This window comes from Somniosus microcephalus, chromosome 23 (genome assembly GCF_052327205.1).
Source record: "Somniosus microcephalus isolate GS21.2 chromosome 23, FLI_Smic_1.0, whole genome shotgun sequence".
In the NCBI taxonomy this organism is placed as follows: domain Eukaryota; kingdom Metazoa; phylum Chordata; class Chondrichthyes; order Squaliformes; family Somniosidae; genus Somniosus; species Somniosus microcephalus.
In genome coordinates, this window is record NC_141009.1 from 36,065,947 (window position 1) to 36,078,003 (window position 12,057).

The 12,057-nt window shown below is 45.2% G+C and overlaps 1 protein-coding gene across 3 annotated transcripts in view; it reads left to right on the forward strand.

The window, feature by feature from the left end:
- LOC147101821 (glutamine synthetase-like) overlaps positions 1–12,057 on the forward strand; it is a 114,804-nt gene that overhangs the window by 97,952 nt on the left and 4,795 nt on the right. For 2 of the 3 annotated variants that reach the window (XM_085965783.1, XM_085965782.1), the window contains exons 2-6: positions 8,064–8,237; positions 8,365–8,526; positions 8,797–8,943; positions 11,194–11,321; positions 11,411–11,610. In XM_085965783.1, the coding sequence (XP_085821909.1) occupies positions 8,072–8,237; positions 8,365–8,526; positions 8,797–8,943; positions 11,194–11,321; positions 11,411–11,610 (803 nt within the window). In that variant the 5' untranslated portion in view covers positions 8,064–8,071. Of the gene's footprint in view, positions 1–7,838; positions 7,978–8,063; positions 8,238–8,364; positions 8,527–8,796; positions 8,944–11,193; positions 11,322–11,410; positions 11,611–12,057 lie in introns of those variants that run through there. The other variant, XM_085965781.1, reaches the window with a different exon arrangement.

A 12,057-nucleotide genomic window follows, 5' to 3' on the forward strand; every position in this document is an offset into this window, starting at 1 on the left:
AGCCAAGCCACACTCAACCTCATCCTGCAGTGCCACTCGTCACATCCCCATCACTCTGCCTTCCCTACCCTACTCCTGCACATCCTTACTCACACCAACTTACATTGCACCTCCACCCATCCCTCTCTACTACATTATCACTTCCCCATCTCACTAGCCACCCCTCACACTCACCCTCATCCTAGTCCAATCATACCAACTAACAACACACAAGGGTAGGCATCTGGGTGGTTTAGCCAATGTTCATGTGAAGTTTCTGTTAACGTGTTGTCAAACATTGAAATTTTATTTTCAACTCTTTACCTTATTGGACAGATCTGTGCTCACCTTTGGAAGTGGCTTAGTGAGTTGCAGTGAATGTTGAGACATAACTTCTCCCACCAACCACCGCCCCCCCGCCCCCAAATTATGATGAATGTGAAAGGAATGGCTTAGACATTGTAAGGATGCTTTATGATGCTGGTGTGGGATGGTGTTAACCTGGCACGTCATGTGGCAGCCAGGGTTTACAGCATCAAGTGAAGTAAATCTGGCCATGGTGATGCTATCGCTGGTATCCCGGGCAGCAATGTGGTCGGGTGCTGATGCCTTGTGTCCTGGGCAGCATCAGGTGATTGTGGAGAAGGTTGGTATTGTTGTTGGTGATGTTGATGTGCCTGGTGATGGTGATGCTGTGGCTGATCGTGGAGGGATTAAGAGGACCAAGGTGAGATTTTTTCAAGGGCACCGATGTTGCTGGAATAGATGGCAGCTGAAGTTGAGATGACAGAAGTGATCTGTCACTGGTGAGAGAGCTTGCTCCAAGGAGGTGACAGTGGATAGAGAGTTTACTCCAAACACTTCCAAACTGCATAAAGCTCAAAAGTGTCTTCCAAGTCCCGAAGGCTCAAACTTCTGACATTGGAAAGTGACCAAGCTGTGAAATGGTAGCTTGTATACCACTTTTGCAGCTGCCACCTATTCACAGCAATGGGGAGACATAGAGAACCCGACCTACTTACCTGATGTTAAAAAAGTGGAAAAATAGAAATAGACTGGCAAAATAGTAGTTAACAAGTGTTTAACAAGCATTTAATTATCTTAAATGCCTCCCCTGTCGCTTGGTGGCAGGTCTGTTCTGAAATCGCAGACCCGACACTTTGGAAATTTAAATGGAGGCGGGTTCAGAGCGGGTTCCCAACCCGCTGTCAATCATTTTGATTTTGACAGCGGACCCGCCTCTGAACCCACACTCTAAGTGCCGGCAAAATCACGGCCCATGGGCTTAAATAACTGTGTAAACTGCAAGAATCAAGCCCTGCAGCACACTCCTAGCCAATGGTTATTCTCTGTAGAATTTCCTACAAATCAACTGTAGATTATTTTGTGAGAAGCTTGCAATTACAACATTAAGGCCTAAAAATTCAGTTGCTTTGCGCCTCCGGTTAGCGCCCCCAGACTCTAATCCTCCTCTGCCTTTGCCACTCCACCGCCCACTGCAGTTTACTTTCTCGGTCAGGTCTCTTATGTCATGCTTGACTAATCAACTGGAATTTTTTGAGGATGTAACTGGTAAAATAGATAAGGGAGAACCAGTGGATGTGGTGTATTTGGACTTTCAGAAGGCTTTCGATAAGGTCCCACATAAGAGATTAGCGTGTAAAGTTAAGGCACATGGGATTGGGGACAAGGTACTGACTTGGATAGAGAACTGGTTGGCAGACAGGAAGCAAAGAGTTGGAATAAACGGGTCTTTTCTGAGTGGCAGGCAGTGACTAGTGGGGTACCGCAGGGATCAGTCCTAGGACCCCAGCTATTCACAATATATATTAATTGTGGTGTATGTGCCTTTAAGAGCAATTGTGGTGTATGTGCCTTTAAGAGCCCCAGGTGTGCGTAATGCCGGTAATTGCCACTTGGGCTATATAAGCCTGTGTATTGTGTATATCCTTTAGGAACCCCCCCCCAGACTTGCTTAGTAAATACCTATGAACCAACTCCTGTCTTCAGTGTCTTTATCTACACACGGACACTACAGTGGCGACGAAGTGGAAACGGACTTACCTGCAATTCGGCAGCACCTCAAGGACATCGATTCCTCCAGCGTCCAGAAGACTCAAGGAAGTAATAGAAACTGTGGTTTCACCAGCTGGCCAAGCTGGTGGCAGGTACTGCGCTAATACTTCCTGGGCGTCAGGCTGGGGCTCCAGCGGCGGGCTCTACAGCTGAGACAGGCAGCGAAATCGGAGGCAAGCAATAACGGACTGGGAGGGTGCACTCGGGAGACGGCCGGCGCGGCAAGCAGGTCAGCATTTAGACCTCCGTCGGGAACGAGTCTCCAACAGTGAATAAACGGAAACCACAGTAAAACAGCGTTGTTATCGGTAGCAGCGGCGGGAAAGCGCAGGAAGCGCCATATCATTGCTACAGAAAAAAAAAAGCGCGGGAAGCGCCGTATCTTTTTTGAAATGCCTAAGTCTGACAATATTGATGCTTTTGATAACGAAACAGAGCCTAACTTTGGCAATATTGATGTTTTTGATAACAAGATAGAGGATTGGACCACATATGTAGAAAGAGTGGAGGTGTTTTGCACCGCAAATGGAATAGAAGATGAAAAAAAAGCTTCAGTGCTTCTGGATCTAATGTTACGCAACTTAATCACTCCAGCCGAACCGATGGACAAGAATTTTGAGGAGATTGTTGATACCCTACACTGCCAATTCGAGGCAGGACTGGCAGATTCTCTGCAAGACAAATTCATCTGCGATCCCCTAAGTGTAGAAACACAAAAAAAGGTATCTTCTGGAAAAGATTTAACACTGGACAAGGCTTTCAGTGCAATAGGAGCGGCAAAGATACAGCAAAGGCCACAGGACTTCGGCACCCATGAAATGACACGGGGTTTTGAGAGATGTTATTGCTGCGGCAGATCCAACCATGACCAGAGGGATTGCTGGTTCAAAGAAAAAGCATGCAGGCGATGCGGAAAGATGGGACACATTCCACGTGTATGCCGATCTGAAAATAAAAAATCCACTAACGGGAAAAGAATCAATAAGGAAAAGCACAGAAAGGTACAAATGATGATGGACAGTAGCTCCAAAGACCAGAAGAGCGATAGCGACTCCGGGAACAAGAGACTAAGCTCTCTCAAATTACCTAATGTAATTGCCAATGAAGATTACCAGACCATTTGGGTTACCCTCATAATAGCAGGGTCCCCAGTTAAAATGGAGCTAGATACAGGATCAGCTCTAACCATAATAAATCGACGAGATTACGAGAGGCTATTTTCGCATATACCTCTAAAAGACACATCCATTATCTTAAAAACATATACGGGGCAGAAAGTATACCCCAAAGGAAAAATAAAGGTGCCTGTGGTATACAACGGCAAAGAAATACAAAAGTTGTATTTATACATTCTACAAGATGGTGGTCCACCGTTGTTGGGACGTGAATGGATAAGGAAGATACGTTTAGACTGGCACTCCATTCAGGCACTGACGGTGACCAGTAAGAAAAAAAACAATGATGACATCATACCTGAACGATTAAAAGACATCTTGGCCAACGCCAAAGAAGTGTTTCAAGAGAAACTAGGAACCTTGAAAGGCATCACCGCCTCAATAAAAGTGGAAGATGCAGCAATTCCAAAAATTTTTAAGGCAAGACCGGTGCCATACGCAATACGTCCGGCAGTCGAGGCAGAGCTGGAGAATTTGGAAAAGGCAGGCGTATTATCCAAAATAGATTGGAGCGAATGGGCAACACCCATCGTTCCAGTCATGAAAAAAGCATTGAAAAATAACTCTGAGGAACAGAGAAAAATTCGCATCTGTGGGGACTTTAAGGTGACTGTAAACCCGGTCCTTCACACGGTACAGTATCCTCTTCCGAGGATAGAAGATATTTTCGCCTCACTATCCGGAGGAAAACGTTTCACAAAAATTGACTTGGCACAGGCATATCTACAGATGGAGGTTGAGGAGACCTCTAAAAAGTATCTCACAGTAAACACACACAAAGGCCTGTACCAGTACAATCGACTGGTTTTTGGAGTAGCATCAGCTCCAGCTATCTGGCAAAGAGCTATGGAGCAAGTCCTGCAAGGGATTCCGGGGACTCAGTGTTACCTAGACGACATCCTTATAACAGGAGAAAACGACAACGAGCACCTTGCCAATTTGGAGCAGGTGCTCACTAGGCTGAAAGAACGGGGCCTACGAGCAAATCGCCCCAAGTGCGAATTTTTCCAAAATCAGATATCATATTGTGGCCACATAATTAATAAGGAAGGGTTGCATAAGTCACCTGAAAAAATTGAAGCAGTTATAAAAGCCCCAGCACCTGAAAATGTTTCACAATTGAGGTCATTCCTGGGATTAATAAATTACTATCATAAATTTTTACCGAACTTATCAACTAGTCTACACCCTCTTAATGATCTTCTACACACAGGAGTGATTTGGAAATGGAACGAAGACTGTAAACGTGCCTTCCATAAATGTAAAGACTTAATCACATCCGAGAAAGTTTTGGCTCATTACAACCCATCACTACCAATCAGACTGGCGTGCGATGCATCCCCTTACGGCATAGGAGCGGTATTGTCCCATAGGTTCCCTGATGGCTCGGAACGGCCGATAGCTTTTGCGTCACGCTCATTGAACTCAGCTGAGCGTAACTATTCCCAGATAGACAGGGAAGCACTCAGCCTGGTATGGGGAGTGAAGAAATTCAACCATTACCTACACGGACAAAAATTTACCTTGCTGACTGACCATCAACCCCTCATCTCCATATTCAACCCGAAGAAAGGTGTCCCCATTATGACGGCACAAAGACTACAGAGGTGGTCCCTTTTTCTAGGGGCACACCAATACAACATTGAATACAAAGGGTCAAAACAGCATGGGAATGCTGACGGTTTATCGCGCCTGCCGTTGCCAACGATAGAAGAGGCACCTACAGTAGACCCAGTAGAGATATTCCACTCTACCATAGTGGAATGTCTACCGGTGACAAATTCTGCCATTGAAAGGGAGACCAGAAATGACCCTACTCTCTCGCGGGTCTACAATTTAACAATAAAGGGATGGCCAGCACATGGCGAACCACTGTTGCCAGCATTCTCGCAAAGAAGAGAACAGCTGTCAGTGTGCCGAGGAACCTTGATGTGTGGATCCAGAGTGGTGATTCCACCCAAACTCCAGGATAAAGTGCTAAAGGAGCTTCACGAGGGGCATCTGGGTGGAGTGAAAATGAAGAACCTAGCTAGGGCGTTTGTATGGTGGCCAGGTATCGATGGAGACATCGAAGACACGACCAAGAGCTGCCTAGGATGCCAGAAGGTCCAAAATGCTCCGCCACAGGCCCCTCTACATCCATGGGAGTGGCCCTCATCTCCCTGGCAAAGGGTGCACATCGACTTTGCTGGTCCATTTATGGACTCAATGTTCTTAATCGCAGTTGATGCACACTCCAAGTGGCCGGAGGTAATAAAGATGTCCTCCACCACCACGGAAAAAACCATCACAGTATTAAGGACCATATTTGCCAGGAATGGGCTGCTGGAACAGATATGTTCTGATAATGGACCGCAATTTGTGTCCGAAGAATTCAGAAAGTTCTTAAAGAACAATGGGGTAAAGCACTACACGTCCGCCCCATACCATCCCGCCACCAATGGATTGGCTGAAAGGTTTGTCCAGACCTTTAAGAAGGCCATAAAGGCCATGGGTAATGAAGACATAAAACTTCAGCACAAGGTGGATAACTTCTTATTTGCATATAGGAATGCAACACATATGGTTACAAACCAAACTCCCGCCATGATGTTCTACAATAGAAACCTAAGATGCCGGCTGGATTTGGTCAAGCCCAACATCCGAAGGGACGTGGAGAACCGGCAGTTTCAGGGCATGAATGAAAGGCCAACTAGGGCCTTCCAGATCGGCCAACCGGTTTTTGCCCGGGACTACCATACCGAGAAATGGCAGCCTGGAACTATCTGCACACAACTAGGACCACTGATGTATACCGTGGACATCGGAGAAAGCATAATAAGGCGCCATGCTGACCAAATCATCAAGTCATCCGAAAAGGGACAACCTACACCACCACGCTATACATCTAACGATGAAGTAGAGATACCCATATCTACCTCCGATCCGGTGATACTGGAACCCGATGAACCCGACACTGGCCTTCAAGCCGAATCAGCCTTGCCAGAAGAACCTACTACACCACCAGAAACTACTACACCCCCGAGGCGTTATCCGGACCGAGTCAGGAAGCCTCCTGAGAGACTAACTTATAATTAATTAATACAGCAATGTATATTATTTTACATATAACATGTAATTAATAATTACTTAAAATATGATGTACTAGTTAGCTAGAAGGGGAGGAATTGTGGTGTATGTGCCTTTAAGAGCCCCAGGTGTGCGTAATGCCGGTAATTGCCACTTGGGCTATATAAGCCTGTGTATTGTGTATATCCTTTAGGAACCCCCCCCCAGACTTGCTTAGTAAATACCTATGAACCAACTCCTGTCTTCAGTGTCTTTATCTACACACGGACACTACATTAATGATCTAGACGAGGGAACTAGATGTAATATCTCCAAGTTTGCAGATGACACAAAGCTGGGTGGGCGTGTGTGCTGTGAGGAGGATGCAAAGAAACTCCAGTATGATTGGGACAGGTTGGGTGATTGGGCAGATGCAGTATAATGTGGATAAATGCGAGGTTATCCACTTTGGTGGCAAAAACAGGAAGGCAGATTATTATCTGAACGGCGATAGATTGGGAGAAGGGGAAGTGCAATGAGACCTGGGTGTCCTTGTGCACCAGTTGCTGAAGGTAAGCATGCAGGTGCAGCAGGCGGTTAAGAAGGCAAATGGTATGTTGGCCTTCGTAGCGAGAGGGTTAGAGTACAGGAACAAGGATGTCTTGCTGCAGTTGTACAGGGCCTTGGTGAGACCACACCTTGAGTATTGTGTGCTGTTTTGGTCGCCTTATCTGAGGAAGGATGTTCTTGCCATGGACGGAGTGCAGTGAAGATTCACCAGACTGATACCTGGGATGGCAGGAATGACATATGAGAAGAGATTGGGTCAATTGGGCTTATACTCGCTGCAGTTTAGAAGAATGAGAGGGGATCTCATTGAATCTTATAAAATTCTAACAGGACTAGACAGACTAGATGCAGGAAGGATGTTCCTGATGGCGGGGGAGTCCAGAACCAGGGGTCACAGTCTAAGGATAAGGGGTAAGCCATTTAGGACAGAGATGAGGAGGAATTTCTTCACCCAGAGAGTGGTGAACCTGTGGAATTCTCTACCGCAGAAGGCAGTTGAGGCCAATTCATTAAATATATTCAAGAAGGAGTTAGATATATTTCTTAAGGCTAAAGGGATCAGGGGATATGGGGAGAAGGTAGGGACAGGGTACTGAGTTTGGATGATCAGCCATGATCTCATTGAATGGTGGAGCAGGCTCGAGGGGCCGAATGGCCTACTCCTGCTCCTATCTTCTATGTTTCTATGTCCTTCATAGTCACAGCCCAACCTGTGCCCCAAAGCAACAAATCAACTTCACCTGAACACCACACTTGCTCATCAATCTTCATGCTCTACTCCACAGGGGATGGGCTAGGATATTTGAATTCAGATCTGTGCCTCAGGCATATTATTCCACTTGCCTGTGTGCCACAGTGGTTGAATAAATGTAACCCGTCAACTATGCGGATCTATTTGAATTATTCCCAGGCAAGGTATCAGGTCTAATTAAATGAATCAGGAAATGTCACGCCTCGAATAAAACCTCACCCTCTCCACACGCCAGCTGGCAATTCTTACTCCAGAACTGGGCGGGACGTTAATTTTTTTTAAAGAAAAACCTGTTGGCATCAGGCTGAGCCAGTTGGCGAGGGCAGTCCTCAGTGACAGGCGTCGTATCAATTCTGCCGTCGAAAGTTACTTTTTGTGGTGGGTATCAAAGCAACCCTATGCAGTCTTTACAAGAGCTTGCATTATTTGTAAATTAATCCAGATCTGATTGTTATACTTCTCAGAAGTCGACATGTCGGTGGCGGTAAGTTCCAAGCTGAACAAAACTGTGAGGGAGCAGTACCTGAAACTGCCCCAGGACGGGAAGGTGCAGCTTACTTTCGTGTGGATCGATGGTACCGGGGAAGATCTTCGCTGTAAAACCAGAACCGTGGACTGTGAACCAAACACCGTGAAAGGTCCCGCCTAATCTTAAGATCCTACATACACTCCGCATCCTCGGCTGATATGTTCTTTTCAGATGACTGTTCAACTCGGGCTGATTTTTTTCTCTCTCTGTTTTTGCTTTCTTCCCACCCTCACCAGAAATCCCGGAGTGGAATTTTGATGGCTCCAGCACCGGCCAGGCGGAGGGCTCCAACAGCGACATGTTTCTAGTTCCGGTGCGGATCTTCCGAGACCCCTTCAACCTGGATCCAAACAAACTTGTGCTCTGCGAGGTTCTCAAGTACAATCGGAAACCTGCAGGTGAGTCTGTGAAACGGAGCTTCACTGAACATTGCCTGCTTTGAGTTGTTGCGACCAAATCCCCTTTGGTGTTTGGAGTTGAAAAATATCTCCTGAAATTTTCAACATGTAACTTTATTTTGGTTTTGAAGCGCTAATTCTTAACCCTATTCCCATGGCTGTGTGAAAGACACTTACCGCCCCAGATTGGTGCATTCGTGATTTATCGGTGCACACTTGTCCAGGTCTGTTCTTGGGGTTTTGGGAGCTAATCGCTAAAATGCGTTGCAGAGACCAACCTGAGGTACACGTGTAAAGAGGTGATGGAAAAGACGAAGGACACACATCCCTGGTTCGGCCTGGAGCAAGAATACTCTCTGTTAGGAGTCGATGGACATCCGTATGGCTGGCCTCCAAACGGATTTCCGGGACCGCAAGGTGAGCAGAGACATCCTGCATTTGAAGCCAATTTTCTTACCTGCCTGAAAGAAATGCCCAAACCTGTAAAGGAGTCACGACAGATATGGACAGCGCATGTATATGGGGTGAAATTGGTGCAGGGTGAACCCTCAAGAGGTCTATATATCATTACTATGTCTTCTATTTTAATGTAGGTGCTTTAAAATAATAAATAGTCTGGCTTCTCCCAGCCTGCACAGTAACGTCCACCCAAAACCATCAGCATTCCTTTCGTTAATATCAGCAGCAGTCATTTCTACCCTTTGGGTGCGGGTTTGTTATACTGCCGCTCGCATGTCAATCCAAAGCAGTTTTGGGGTGCAAATGGGCGCGAAAGTGTGAGCATAACTTGGGAATCAGGAGCCGATCTGAGCGCACTATAGCCACTCCTCTCCCCGAGATGGACGCAACCCGCTTGCGTCTGTTTTGCGGGCACGAGTGTAGCGCAAAGTTGCACTTTTAAAAGCGCCTGGGTGATCTGCCTGGCAACTTATTAAAAGGTTTGCAGTGAATGTTTGTTTGATTTTCGAGAGAGTGGACTCTTCTGGCCGCGCTCTTCCCATGAAGCATTATTTGCGGGTTTGGAGCAGGGTTGTTTGTGCATTGAAGCACGCACAGAGAGAGCTGCATTGTTCCTGCGCCTGGATACCACTCAAGACTGTTGCTGGTCTGCAGTATAACAAGGGTCTGCTGCTCACACACCCACAGCTGGGAGACACTGGCCTCAGATCAGTAGCTGCAGTCCAACTGCAGCCTTCCTGCAGCTGCACAGACCCTTCTTCTAGAGACCCTGGAACTTTTCGCTGTAGTGCTGGGATGTCGCTAGAAATCTCAAGTTTGTGCCTGCTGGAGGCATTGGCCCATAATTTCCGATGCCTACGTGGGTACACGCTGTGTACACACCCGTAGGGACCTCGCAAGTGCCGGTTTCAGGTATACGCTGAAAATCGGCACTTCCGATCTGTCAAGAATCCTCTTCACAGATCCTCCGCCTGCCCTGGAGAAGGGCCTCTGGGTCAGAGAGTTCCGCTTTCTGCACAACCTCCGCCCGTTGAAATCACTTAAAAATCTTACGCCTGGTAAAAGCAGGTGTAAGGCGTAAGGCCTGCTTTTACCAGCTTAAGAGTTTAAAAAAGTTAAAAAATATATATTTTTTCACTCATTTATAATTTTTAAATACTTTTAGAAAAGGTAAGTTTATTTTTAGCCCCGTAAAAAAAAATTAATTATTTTTTTCAAAAAATTAAATTTTTGTTTAAAATATTTAATTTAATGATTTTAACTCATTTTTAAAATGTGATGGTTTTTTAAAAATTTATTCAATGTGTCTTTTTTCAGTGATCCCCATTCATATATTTAGTGCAGGGACTCTGCCTTCTCTGTAAAATTGTTGGCAGATTAGAATTTCTTCCACTGTAAACAACCACATCAGTTGTGTAAATAATTGTTCATTGGAAGCAAGGGATGTATATTCTATTGAGGGACTAGACCACTGCCACTTTCTGGGTTCTACTATCAATGCGGCCCCTGCTCCCCTGGCTTCAGTTTGTTACTTTACCACTACCCTTTATATCTATTTCCCATCCTCCTCTCTAATATATGTATACTGTTGCTGACACCAAGTTACTGCTTTTAAATGTCCTGCACTAATAGGGTCCATTTCCCCCCTCCCTCACCTTTAGCACACGCTGCATTACCCTGCTCCTGGTATATCTATTGCCTATATTTGTGGAAGGCAAAAAAAAACTCAGCAGTGGTAATATCTTTGTTTGCTTTGTCTACTCATTTGCAGTATTTGTTTATTTTCCTTGGCTAGTTCACCCGAAGCAGTCAAAGTGGATGAGTGAGGGAATCAATTGCCAGGGAGGGTGGGGGCAATAATGGCAATTTTCTGTTTCTACTGCCTTGTAAAGTCGCTCCTTTCGAATATAAATGGGGAAGGGTAGGAATAAACATTGTAAAGGAGATATTAAATAACCTCTTAGGTTGATTGGCTATGATAAAAATTGACCCTTAGTGTTAGGGGGATTAAATAAGTGAGGTTACTGGGATAGGGTGGGATATGTGTTGGTGTAGGGGTTACGGGGATCGGGTGGGATATGTGTCGGTGCAGGCTCGATGGGCCGAAATGGCCTCTATCTGCACTGTGGGGTTTCTGTGATTCTGTGAATTGTGTTGTAGATTCTGCACACTTAAGTTACTGTATGCTAACCAATTTATCTATAACAGGACCCTACTATTGTGGCGTTGGAGCAGATAAAGTCTTTGGTAGAGATATAGTGGAAGCTCACTATAAAGCATGCCTCTATGCTGGAGTGATGATATCGGGCACCAATGCTGAAGTCATGCCATCACAGGTATCAAGTTGTTCAGAGGTTGCATGCATACCTAACTCTTCACTAGGAATTTAATTAACCTATGAACTTGTTTATCTCTCTTCTTCCAGTGGGAATATCAAGTGGGGCCATGTGAAGGGATTGAAATGGGAGATCATTTGTGGATGGCCAGATATATCCTTCATCGCATTTGTGAAGACTTTGGAGTTGTGGCTACATTTGATCCAAAGCCAATAACTGGAAACTGGAATGGAGCTGGGTGCCATGCTAACTTCAGCACTGAAGACATGAGAAAGGAAGGAGGGCTCCAGTAAGATGATTTAAATTCTTTGTAACTGTATGTTGACAATTGAGAAACTAATGTCATAGGTTCAATGACATCAGGAAGACCTGTTGCTTAAGTGTAAGAGGCTGAGTTAAAACTGCTTTTAAAAATTCAATGGTTAATATCTGATAACTAATTTAAATATTGTTGATAAGTATCTATGGTGTTAGAACTACCCAGTAAGATGACGGTGATTAATTAACCTACTCAATTGAAATGCTGGGGTCCCTAAATTGTTCCAAGTTCATGATTAATCTTTGGAAGGATAATTGCAGTATTAATAATTGGTGGCTCTTGGCAAACATTTCCCTTATGTCACCACTCCCCATAACAAATATTAAACATAAAAGGATATTTATCCTAATTACCACTTTAAAGGTACTGATAGGATATATTGTGTGTCCCGAAGAGTTATACCCTCTATTTGCAGAT